Source organism: Cnephaeus nilssonii (assembly GCF_951640355.1).
Source record: "Cnephaeus nilssonii genome assembly, chromosome: 22".
Classification (NCBI taxonomy): domain Eukaryota; kingdom Metazoa; phylum Chordata; class Mammalia; order Chiroptera; family Vespertilionidae; genus Cnephaeus; species Cnephaeus nilssonii.
Genome location: NC_137093.1, coordinates 28,717,689 through 28,730,293, shown reverse-complemented (window position 1 = coordinate 28,730,293; position 12,605 = coordinate 28,717,689). Strand labels below are relative to the sequence as shown.

General features: G+C 60.4%; 1 protein-coding gene across 1 annotated transcript in view; it reads left to right on the top strand.

The window, feature by feature from the left end:
* The window catches only part of TMEM132D (transmembrane protein 132D), a gene marked incomplete at both ends in the record, with an annotated part of 79,195 nt that overhangs the window by 35,084 nt on the left and 31,506 nt on the right, over positions 1-12,605 (top strand). Inside the window, one exon of the mRNA XM_079762937.1 lies at positions 127-273. Coding sequence (XP_079619063.1) covers positions 127-273 — 147 coding nt within the window. The remainder of the gene's footprint in view (positions 1-126; positions 274-12,605) is intronic.

Here is a 12,605-nt window from a genome sequence, read left to right as displayed (position 1 = left end):
GCGGGCGAGAGGCGGTTACATTGTATCCAACACGCGCTCCCACCCGCCGGGCAACAAGGTTTCCCCGGAGCCAGCGGCCCCCCGGGCTCCCAGCGGTCTCCCCCAACCTCCTGTCTCCCTCCGCAGGGCCAAGGCGCAGAGGGGCGTGCGCATCGCCGCGGTCAGAGCCAGCAGCCCGGCCGCCTGGGAGGTCCAGGCGAGCGCGGACCGGGCCGGCAGGGTGGCCCCCGCCGTCATCGTCTGCCTCAGGAGGTCCCCCGGCCCCGCACACGGGTGAGTCCCCCTCCTGTGCTCGGGCCCACGCGGGTGTCCTCGGTGGGTGTCCCCGTCGTGGGGACGCGCCCAGGTAAGACGGAGGGACAGGTGGACGGAGCGGAGCCTTCCTCTGGGAAAGGCGGGTCTCACCGCCGGGACCCACCTGAGCTCGGCGCAGGTCCGGCGGAGACCTGGCTCCGGGGGCCGGGTTTCTGTGGTCCGTGTTCTCCCTGTATGGGCTCCGTGTTTCTGAAAATCCCCCTCGTGAACGTGGGCCCGTGTGGAGCTGGGAAGAGAGACCGTGGGAGGCAGAAGGCAAGTGGTGGCCGGCACCCCCCCCCCCCCCCCCCGCCACGCTGGGCCGGTGGTTCAGCAGAGACCTGGGTGTGGCCCCCATAACCGTGAGCGGGATCCGGAGTGTGCAGGTCAGCAAGCCCGGCCTCAGCCCCGCCTGGCCCCTCCTACAGTGTGCGGGCATCATATGGGGTCCCTCAGCCCGGCCTGCCCCCTCCCACAGTGTGCGGGCCTCATATGGGGTCCCTCAGCCCCGCCTGCACCCTCCTACAGTGTGCGGGCCTCATATGGGGTCCCTCAGCCCGGCCTGCCCCCTCCTACAGTGTGCGGGCCTCATATGGGGTCCCTCAGCCCCGCCTGCCCCATCCTACAGTGTGCGGGCCTCATATGGGGTCCCTCAGCCCGGCCTGCCCCCTCCTACAGTGTGCGGGTCTCATATGGGGTCCCTCATAACCGTGAGCGGGATCCGGAGTGTGGGGCCCAGCAAGGCTGGCCTGCGTGTCAGGCAGAAGTGACTTGTCCTGGGGATATTACCAAGTGTTTAAACATGTTCACCTTTGCCCGGCCGGCGTGGCTCAGGGGTTGAGCATCGACCTAGGAACCTGGAGGTCACGGTTCGATTCCCGGTCAGGGCACATGCCCGGGGTTATAGGCTTGATCCCCCTGTAGGGGGCGTGCAGGAGGCAGCCGACCCATGATTCTCTCTCGTCATGGATGCTTCTCTCTCTCTCCCTTCCTCTCTGAAATCAATACAAATATATTTTTTAAGAAGTTGCTCTCGTGGATTATAACGCGTGATGTTGCGTCTGAATGGTCCTCCCCGCGGAGGGAAGGGCCCCACACGAGGTTCAGGAAGCCTCACATGTCCTTCTCGCCTGCATGCCGCCATCTCGCCTCCCGCCGAGAGGCAACGAGAGGTGAAACCCCATCTTCTGCCAGTCGGCGCCCGGGAGGCGGCCTCCATGGACCCTGTGAAGACCCAACGGGACCGGCGGGCGGGCAGACCCAGCGCGGCCTCCGCCTGTGAACGGCTTTGGGATGATTAAAATGAGGACGGCCTTCCAGGTGGCACGTGCAGCCCCCGCGGCCTCGCCTGCCGAGCTCGGGAAAGAGACGTTATCACCCGCGTCCCAGCACGGCCTCCCGGTGCGGGAGAACCGCGTCGGCTGCCGGGGAGCCCGGATCCGCGCGGGGCGGCGGGGCCTCCTCGTTGTGTGCAGACTTATGATCTGTCAGGAGCACTTTCCCTCAAGTGCGTTTTAATAACTTCCGCATTAGGGACACGGCAGACCGAGGCGCCGTCTCCAATGCGTTTCTCTCCGTCAGACTGGCCACAAAAAAAGATGCAAACAATAAAACGTTTTCCTGGGAAGGAGGGGCTTCAGGGACCTCTGGTTCCCTGCGGGGGGAGGGGGGGGAGAAGGAGGACTGGGCAGGGCTCGCTCCCCGTGGAGCTGTGTCCGTAGGCATCTGGCCGATGGGTCACACACGTGCCTGCACGTGACCCTCACACACGTGCCTGCATGTGACCCTGAGGTCACAGGCCTGGGGGCATCTCCTCTGGTAAACGCTTCGTCACAGATGTGGAGAGTGAGCACGCGTGTTTGTCGCTGCATTTTTATTAGTTTATATGCTCACTAGAGGCCTGATGCACGAAGAATTGTGCAAGAACGGGCTTTCCTTCCCCTGGCTGCCGGCACCGCCTTCACTCCGGCCGGAGATGCCTTTCCGCCTTCCCACGCTGCCCAGAGGCCCGGAGCGGCCGGGGCGGGGAGGAACGCCTGAATCCTGCCCCACCCCCTGGCAGCTTGGTGCCTGCGCATGCAAATTAACCTGCCATCTTTGTTGGGTTAATTTGCATACTCACTCCTGATTGGCTGGTGGGCGTCACGAAGGTATGGTCAATTTGCATCTTTTTATTGGTGTAGATATTTTTTATTGATTTCAGAGAGAGGAAGGGAGGAGAGAGAGAGAAACATCCATGATGAGAGAGAATCATGGATCGGCTGCCTCCTGCACGCCCCACACTGGGGATGGAGCCCGCAACCCCGGGCCTGTGCCCTGACAGGGAACTGAAGGGTGACCTCCTGGTTCCTAGGCGGATGCTCAACCCCTGAGCCACGCCGGCCGGGCCATCGCTGCCTTTTAAGTCGCCAGCTACTGAGAGCGGCCGAGTCCCCATGAGCGGTGGAACCATGTTGGAAGGCGGTGCCTCATGTAATAGAATCGTGCCGATGGCGGGGAGGGCCCGATCGGTGACTGAGGCAGGACAGCGTTGGGTGGATCTGATAATGTCACGTTGAGGGCGTGGGAGACTCCAATACCAGCCTGTGCGGCAGCAACACGTCCCCTGCTCAATGCAGCCGGACGCAGGGAACACGGAGGGAGACCCCGCTGGACCTTTGGGGGGAATGCGGTCACCGTGGGTGCCGATGGGTGAGACCGGGCTGCTGCCCGGAAACCCACGAGTGAGACGCAGCAGGGGGGGCGGGGTGTGGGCGGGTGTGGAGGGGGGGGGTGCAGGCATCGAGGGGGCCAGGCCTGGCACCCCCAGGAGCCGGCGTGTTGTGCCCGCTGCTCGCGGTCCTGCCTCCGTTAGAAACGCAGATGGAGCTGGGAGGCCGCGGCAGCTCAGTGACGGGGAATTATGAGCCCAATTCCGCGGGAAATCACCCCTCGGGCGGACTCGTTTACCACGTCCCGACGGCCCTGCAGCCCCACAGCCAGGCAGCCCGGGGAGTGGGGGGTTGGGGGGCCCGAGGGCCTTGCCTGGATGTACCCAGCGCTGCTTCGCTCCGATTGCCTCCCTCTATCAGGTGCTTAGGGCTGCGTCCCCGGGCGAGCCCGTGTTGAGGATGGAATTATGGCGCAGCCGCTCTCGCGGGCGAGGCTGAGTTACGGCCACGCGGCTCCCCTGCGGGAAGGCCTGGCTTTTGAGCGGCTCCCCAGCGCGGCCCCGCTGAACGCCCGGCTGCCCCGCTGCAGCTGCGGACTCGGTGTGAACGCAGCCGAACAGCCACGCCTGCCCGGAGCGCCTGTGGGCGTGGCCGAGGCCTGTGACGTCACCGAGGCGCAGGGAGGGAGAAAGCCCGTCATTCCTTGCGGTTACCAAGCACGTCCGTGAGGAGCCAGCAGCCGGTGGGACTGAGAGGACCACGGCTGCTGTGTGTCTCACGTGAATTTCTGGACCAGCAACTTCGGTGACTGTGTGTGAGCATGCAGGCATGCGTGCACATGTGTGTGCACACGAGTGTGTTCATGTGCACGCGCCACACAGGCATGTGCTCACATGTGTGCACGTGTCACAAGCGTGTGCATATGCAGTTGGTGCGTACACGTGTGTATGCATGCGCACACACATGTGCACATATATGCATAGCCCTAGTGACCCCTGCAAACATGGGAAACAACAGTAAAAGCCCTGCAGGGAAAAGATGTCCGCATCTGTGTATCCGTCCTATAGCTTTATCTCTGTCGCTATATCCGTCTCCACATCAGAGCAGGTCTGTGTTCACATGTACACAGGTAAGCATGACACACACACGTAAGGCAAACTCTGGAAGTACCTTCCTGCGCTGCGGGGCATTCGCTTTTGCCATCACCTGTGCTTGGGTAGGTGCTCGCCGTGAAAAAGGAGCATAAACTCTGGCACCTCTGAGCAGCCTCGGGGGGTGGGGAGGGGGAGCGTGTCCCTGAGAGTCAGCTCTGTCGGCCGCTCGCTGTCCCGCCCGCGGCCCCCGACCTGCCTCCCTTCTCCGCCACCGTCTGGGCCGCGAGCCCCGCCGGCCTCCCTGAGCTCCCGCCTCCCCGGGCCGAGCCGTGCGGGATCATCTGTCGTGCGAGGGCCTGGGGAGCAGCTTAGGCAGATAACAGCATTTCACGGAACATTAAAAACAGAAACAAAAGAGAGATGGCAGAACCCAGCCGAGAAGCGTTATTTACGGTCCCACTGGGAGCCGCTTGATGCCGTCTCTCAGGTTCCACGCGCTTCGCTCGGGCACCGCTCTTCCCGCCAGCGCGCCTCGTGGCTGCTCCGTCGTTTCTGAAAGCGCCGTTCCCCCGGCCGCCCCCCGGCCACCGCCACGCTGCGCGGTGAGCCCACGAGGTTTCCCCGGTGACTTCCTCGTCTTCGAGCCCCGTGGTTAACGTTGTCGCCAACGAGCCTGGCACAGCTGCTCTTCCCACGGGTACTAGTCGAACTTGGACATGGTTGAAGAAATTAGCGACAGGGCCTGGGATGCTTCCTAGCTGTGGCTGTTTTCCTTTTTTTAAGATTTTTGAGTGATGACTCAGTCCCTCACAGGCACCCGCGGAAAGTATGCAGTTGGGTGAGTTGTAGAAAAAGTACTTTGTGGGTCAAGCATCACCTCAAGCTAGTTCTCAACCCTCCATCGCTGGGAACAGTCTCCCAGGCAGGTGAGCGAACCACTTTATTACAAGCTAAGATACAAAGTTGCAAATGACAAGCGAAGATACAAAGTTGCAAACCACAAGCTAAGATACAAAGTTGCAAACAACAAGGTAAGATACAAAGTTGCAAGCGACAGGCTAAGATACAAAGTTGCAAACCACAAAGCTAAGATACAAAGTTGCAAGCAAACACGTTGTAGCCTTTGAGAAAAGCAACAGGCAGCCTGTCCGACCACCCGGAGTAAATACCCTGCTTGTCAAATCCCCAGTGAGCCAGGTACCTGGTCCTCCGACAGGCCGCAGTCTCGGCGACCTTTCTAGCTCTCGGGGTGACATTTTACAGCAAACAAAACTGTCGAGCAAAAATGCTAATCAGGGAGGAGGCATTTCGTGACCGAGGTGTGCGCCTGGCGCTGGAGGAAACGGTAAACCTCCTGCCCCGGGAGACGCGCTGGTCCAGGCGACACATGGCGGGCAGTCGAGGCAGTAAAGTCAAGTGCTCACGACTCGCTTTTAAAAACAAAGAACTGAGCCCGGCGGGCGTGGCTCTGTGGTTGAGCATCAGCCTATGAACCGGGAGGTCAGGGTTCAATTCCCGGTCAGGGCACAGGCCCGGGTTGCAGGCCCGATCTCCAGTGTGGGGTGTGCAGGAAGCAGCCGACCCATGATTCTCTCTCCTCATGGATGTTTCTCTCTCTATGTCTCCCTTCCTCTCTGAAATCAATAAAAAAGATATTTTTAAAAATGCAGGTTTAAAACCCCTCAAATGCCCAACACATAGAATCGTCAGGCAGATGCGTCCAATTAGGAATCGAAAGGAAAACCCTGGTGACGTGCCTGACACAAAGCAGGGACCACCCCCCCCCCAAAAAAAAAAATAAGGCCGGCTCATGCTGTGGTCACTGGGAGGACCTCAGAGGACCTTCTACGTGAACTCCCAACTCCAGGAGGCACCTCCATCGCCCAGAATAATCCACCGCACACGGAAAAATAAAATAAACTCCCTGGAAACGGCCCAGCGACGCCACAGCAGCCGCCGCGGCGAGCCAGGCAGCGGTGCCCACGGGAATCCGGTTGGGAGTTAATAACCCAAACGCATTCATCCTGTGTGGCTGTTTCACAACAACACATTGCTCTGTCGTCAAAACCACACATTTAGAGCCGGGATCAATACCTCATCCCGTGAGCTGTCTCTGCAGCCTCAGAGGCTCCGGGGCCTGCTGTCTGGAGTCCGGATGGATCCGGCCAGGGTCTCCCCATGTCTGTCCCTGCGTGGATTCTTGGGGCCCTCGCGTCCGCACACAGGCAGGCAGCCCCCCCATGCCTCTTCGCCATCGCAGTCACTACCCTCTCCGCTCAGCACGCCGCGTGAAGGCGCGAGGGCACCGTGACCCGGTGAGAAGCCTGCAGGCAGCCGGCAGCTCGGCTCAGCCCTGCCTCCCGCGAGGACCCGGGTCTCTTCCTCCTGAAGCGTTTCCCCTGATCCCACGCCCGAGGCCCAGGGCGGGGGTCTGGTCTGATCTTTGGTTCATCCTCGCCCAGAGATATTTCTCCCACTGACTTGTAGAGAGCGTAGAAAGGAGGGAGGGAGGGAGGGAGGGAGGGGGGAGACAGAGAGAGAAACATGGATGTGAGAGAGACACACTGATTGGTTGCCCCCCACACGCGCCCGGACTGGGGTCAGGATGGAACCCACAATCCGTGTACGTGCCCTTGACCGGGAATCAAACGCTCAAACCTCGTGGCGCGGGCCCACACTCTAACCATTGGGCCACCGGCCAGGGCTGCTCTCTGCACGGCCCTGTGGACTGTCCTGTGTCGTGGGGGCGTGAACGGTGGGTGCCTTTCCCTGGCTCTCCAGGTCCCTGCTCCTGGGCCGTGCTCTTCACCGGGTGGGGGAGGGGAGGTTCGGTTGTGGTAACACATCAGGGGACGGGGATGGGGGATGGGGGGTGGGGGTGCGGAGCTCAGCGTCGGAGCGGGACTCCCAGGGCCTGTCGTTAGCGCCACGTGAGAGCGGGCACCATCGGGAACGCCAAACCCCTGGAAACCACGCCACCATGCTCGCCCCGTGTAATTGAAAAATAAGTTTTAAAAAATGAAGTTTTTTAAAAAAAAGAAGCAAAACATCTGTCTCCATCTGGAGGAGGCCAGGTCTCACAGGCGCGCGCCGTTAACAGAGATTTATCTCAGCGCCGGGGGAAGCCGGGGCGCACCCGGCTGGGGTGATTGGAGTGCACGGGCTGTCGGGGGTGAGCAGTTACAGGGACCCCACGGGAAGGCCGCTTTACGAGGCGTGACGGGAAGAGGAGGCGGCGGGAGGGGCCGAGACCAGCCGGAGCGTGTGTGGGCCTGCTGCGTGGCGGATCCGTGTCTCAGGGGTTCACCGTGGGAACAGGAAAGGGTGGAAAACGAAACCCCAGGCCTCGGACGGAGGTCTGCAGCCTGAGGGATGGCGGGGACCCCAGGTGGTTTGATGGTCCCCCCGGGTGCGGGCATGAGGCTCGCTGACGCCTGCATCGGTGCCTGTCACAGCTCCTAATGAGCGCTAACGAGGGTGTCAGGGGCCGGTTGGGGTGTGGCTTCACCCCTCTGCGTCTCTGGTCACCACGGGGTCAGCCACGAGTCCACGGGGAGCAGGGGGTCAGCCACGAGTCCTCGGGGTCAGGGGGTCAGCCATGAGTCCTCAGGGTCAGGGGGTCAGCCACGAGTCCTCGGTGTCGGGGGGTCAGCCACGAGTCCATGGGGCCAGGGGGTCAGCCACGAGTCCTCGGGATCAGGGGGTCAGCCATGAGTCCTCGGGGTCAGGGGGTCAGCCATGAGTCCTCAGGGTCAGGGGGTCAGCCACGAGTCCTCGGGGTCAGGGGGTCAGCCACGAGTCCTCGGGGTCAGGGGGTCAGCCACGAGTCCTCGGGGTCAGGGGGTCAGCCACGAGTCCTCGGGGTCGGGGGGTCAGCCACGAGTCCACAGGGAGCAGGGGGTCAGCCACGAGTCCTCGGGGTCAGGGGGTCAGCCACGAGTCCATGGGGCCAGGGGGTCAGCCATGAGTCCTCAGGGTCAGGGGGTCAGCCATGAGTCCACGGGGTCAGGGGGTCAGCCACGAGTCCTTGGGGTCAGGGGCTCAGCCATGAGTCCTCGGGGTCAGGGGGTCAGCCACGAGTCCTTGGGGTCAGGGGCTCAGCCATGAGTGGCTGCAGTCCGAGTGCCACTGACAGGGACCGGGTCACCGCTCCTCGCTCGCTCGCCCGCGCCCCCTGGAGGCGGCAGCCCCAACAGGGGAGCCTTGTCAGTGCCCAGCAGTGCCGGCCTCCGAGCGGTCCCTGCTCCTCCTGAGGCCGCCCCCAGGCGCAGAGGCGAAGTGGGAGCTGACGGGCGGGAAGGGGTTTGGGGAGAGCCCGCTGCACCCCGGCCGCTGGGTCCGCTGTCCGTGGGCTCTGCCCCCAGCCCCCCAGCCCCCCAGCTCCCACGGTCCCTGGGTGATGGAATGAGCTCACTCTCCAGGGACGTCTGGCTCAGCTGCCCTGCGGGTCTCCCCACTGCCTGGCGGGCTCAGCCTCCTCCCGAATGAGGGTGACCCCTGTACCCCAGCAGTCAAGGCCTTTGGGGGCGACCTCTCCCCTGTTTCCAAACGCCCAGCCATTGTCACTGGTCAAGGCCAGCGCTGGGCCTCTCGTCCTGCCCTGCTGCCCCCCCCCCCCCCCCCAGGAAGAGGGGAACTGCCTCCCTCCCACTTCCTCCCCTGGCAACAGGGCCGGGCACCCAACCCAGCCTGGCCTATCAGAACAGCCCATCCCCTGGGCCGCAGGGATTGGTTGGGGGTGGGTCATGTGACACCAGCATGGCCAATGGGATTCCTTCCCAGGATTTGGGCGGAGCTATTGGGAAGGAAGCAGCTGTGTTCAGAGAGGGGGTGGAGCCGGCCTCACCTCAGCTTGATGCTGGCACCTGGGGGTGGGTGGGGGGGGTGTCACGTGGAGACTGAGAAACGCAGGCCCTGAGCGCGTCCTGACTACAGAGCTTAACCCTGGGTTCCGCCTGGTCTGGATGGAGACCGCCATTGGAATTCAGGAGGAATTGACGCCAATGCATTTATTATTGTTCTTTTTGGTCTAAGCCAGGTTTGTGTTACTGTCTTTTTCCGTTCAGGCACTTACTAAAGCACTGCTTTCTTTCTGTGTTGGATTGTAACCACGGGCGCATCTTTTCCTGTGCATCCTCACTCATTGAATGCGCATGTTTATGTCGTACTTAGACCCTGTCCGGTTTCCCCTTCAGCACCGGGGACAGTTCCCGGCGTTTAAGGGCTTTTCTCCAACTCCAGGGGGAGGTGTGCACACTCCTAGCGAGGCCTCAAGGTTGTTCCTCAGCCCTGGGCGTATCTGGGCAGACTTCCCGGAGGCGGTGACACGCAGGCTGAGTGTTGAAGGAGGAATAGGAGTTTCTGCCAGAAGCCACAAAGGGGGAAGGGGGGCCGAGCACTCCAGGCTCGGGGAATGATGTGTGAGAACGAGTAAGAGCGAGCTCAGTGCGGTTAGGGGCGGGGGAGGTGGGGGTGGGGTTGGGGGGCTCATAACTCATCGCGGCTGGACGGCCGCCCGGCGTTCCCTGCAGAACGCGGACGTGCCCGCAGCCCCGCGTCCTCCCCGGGGGAACGTAATTAATGGACGTTCGCTGATGGAGTGAGTTGATGAATGAACATCATTGGCGAGAGCTGTTACAGGTAGTTACGGATGCGTAGCGGCTGCCACGGGAGGAATGATGGATGGAGGCTCGGCTGGATAAATTGTTATTAGAGAGGAGAACATCTTCTCGACCCACGGCCGCTAGACCAGGCGTCCCCCCAAGCCGGCTTTCCGCTGACCGGACGGGTGTGTGTGTGTGTGTGTGGGGGGGGGGCACGCGTCAGTCTTCGCCGTCCGAGTGGGTCTGGCGTGCGGGAAGTAAGCAAGGCGGGGTGGACAGCAGGATGTGTTAGTATTTGTCCAGTGCCCCCTCGGTGCTGGGGAAGGTGCTGACAACTCCCTCGCACGTGTCAGTCACCGGCCACGGGAATCGCGGCACAGGACCCGTGGACACCCCGTCTCCACCCTGAGAGCAGTGGGGGGAGGGGTGGGGCACCCGGACCAAGTCCCTCGGCTGGAGGTGGCCCTGCTCACTCAGGCCGATGCCGGGCAGGCAGGACTCCGTGCCCAGAGCTCTTGTCCGGCCCAGCCCAGCCGGACCCACCGTCTTGGGAACAGGTGATGCCGCTGAACCCGGTTTCCCTTTAAAATAAGGATCTCAGAGCCCAGCCAGTGTGGCTCAGGGGTTGAGCATCAACCTATGAACCAGGGGGTCAGGGTTCGATTCCCAGTCAGGGCACAGGCCCGGGGTTGCGGGCTCCATCCCCAGTAGGGGTCGTGCAGGAGGCAGCCGGTCCATGATTCTCTCTCATCACTGATGTTTCTCTCTCCCTCCCTCTCCCTTCCTCTCTGACATCAATAAAAACATATTTTTTTAAAAAATCCCAGAGCGGACGAAGAGCGCTGAGCTGTAGAGCAGGGATAAGAGGGGAGAGGGCGGTCGGGCTGGCTCCGCGGGACGTAGTCCCTGAGAAGTCTGTGAACGCGGCAGTTACCGGGAAAGTGCTCCTTGAAGCAAAAGCAAAACCTGTGGCATTTTGGCACTCCACACGCCATGATTGTACTTTCCTCCTGCAGAAAATTGGGGGGGGGGGGGGGAAATGTACTCTTAAACTCACCTTTTTTCTTACAAAAGCCGGGCGGCACAGTGAGGCAGAATGAGCAGGATCAGACCCGAAAGGGCCCAGCTGCCTTGAATTCGGTGTTGTGTCGGAACAAAGGGCAGGGATGCTGGTGCGGCCGGGCGGCTGGGCCCTGAGCCTCTTCCTCCTCGAGTTTATCCGTCTCTGGCCTCTTGCCATCCACACGTCCTGTTCTCAACCCACACGAGATGCAGACATTTCAGCAAAAGCACATGTGAGCCCTGAGCAGGAAGGATGGTTCAGCGTGTGTCCCACACGGGGGCTTCGCATCCTCACGGACTTCCTGTGAGGCGTGGCTCATCCCCCAGCTCACGTGAGCGGACAAAGCCGCAGGAAGAGGAGGGTGACGTGCCCACGGTCACACCGCTCTTTAGAGGACGTGGGTCTCTGAACTAGATGACACGATCTGCCAGGGAGAGCCCGCCAGGGGACACAGGAAACACGCGTGTTGGAGCCTGGGCCAATTGCTTAATCTCTCTGTGCCTCAGTTTTACCATCACCACCATCACCATCATCACCACCATCACCATCATCACCACCATCACCATCATCACCACCATTATCATCCTCACCATCATCATCATCACCATCATCACCATCTTCACCACCATCACCATCTTCACCATCACCATCACCATCATCACCATCATCATCATCACCATCATCATCACCATCACCATCATCATCACCATCATCATCACCACCATCACCACCACCATCACCATCCTCATCATCACCATCACCATCATCATCCTCACCATCACCATCACCACCACCATCTTCACTATCACCATCATCATCATCATCATCGAACTGTCTTTAGTACCCAACAAATATAATGCTCATAGAGAAAAGTCCATCTTTGAAGAGATGATTTAAAACCAGCTGGAAAATTGTTTTAGGTAATTTCCCAAAGATGTCAAATATTTCCTCAGCCAAAGCTGCCCAGGAGACTTACCCAGGAGGCTGTTTCAGATTGAAGGAAGTTCATGCTGATGCGCTGTTTATCTTTAATGAATTGAATTTCATGCCTGAAATTGTGAGGACTGGAAAATGTATTTTTGAAAATTAAGATGCAGCGGTCTTTCCTTGTCAAAAGTGGTGACGTGTTTTTACTGCTTGTCCACGCACATCACCATAAGTAATATCAGGCGCCACCGTGTACCTAAGAGGATTCACGGAAGGTCTGTCATGAACAACACCTAGAAGTAGGTGGGCGGCCTGCTGGCTGGCTCCTGCACCTGGCCCTGTCCCCGCCTGGGGGAGACACTGATGATGAATGGTGACACTCTTCCCTGAGCCCTGACATGGCTCTGGGTAGCCAGGACCCATTGGCCCGATGCAGCTCTTGAATGAAATCCATTTGCCAGCCTCGCTCTAGACGAATCAGGTGCCCTAACGAGCAAGCCACCGAAAGGCGAGGGAGGACAGTGCTTCCAGTGACGAGACAGGGCAGGCACTCCGGCATCACCGGCGGAGAGACTACAGCACAGCCCGTCATGCTGTCCCTGTGGCTCTCCGCACCTGTGGTTTGATTCTCTCTCTTATTTTATTTTTTAAAAATATACATTTTTAAAAATTGATTTCAGAGAGGAAGGGAGAGGGAGAGAGAGAAACATCAATGATGAAAGACAATCATGGATCTGCTGCCTCCTGCACGCCCCCTACTGGGGACCGAGCCCACAACCCAGGCATGTGCCCTGATCAGGAATTGAACCCTGACCTCCTGGTTCATAGGTCGACGTTCAACCCCTGAGCCACGCCGGCCAGGCTAATTCTCCCTTCACAGCACTTTTTCATGCAAAAGAGGAAGAAGGGAAATTATCAAACGGTATCATTTCAGACCTCAAGTGCCAGCCACGCCTGCCTAAATGTCTGCAGT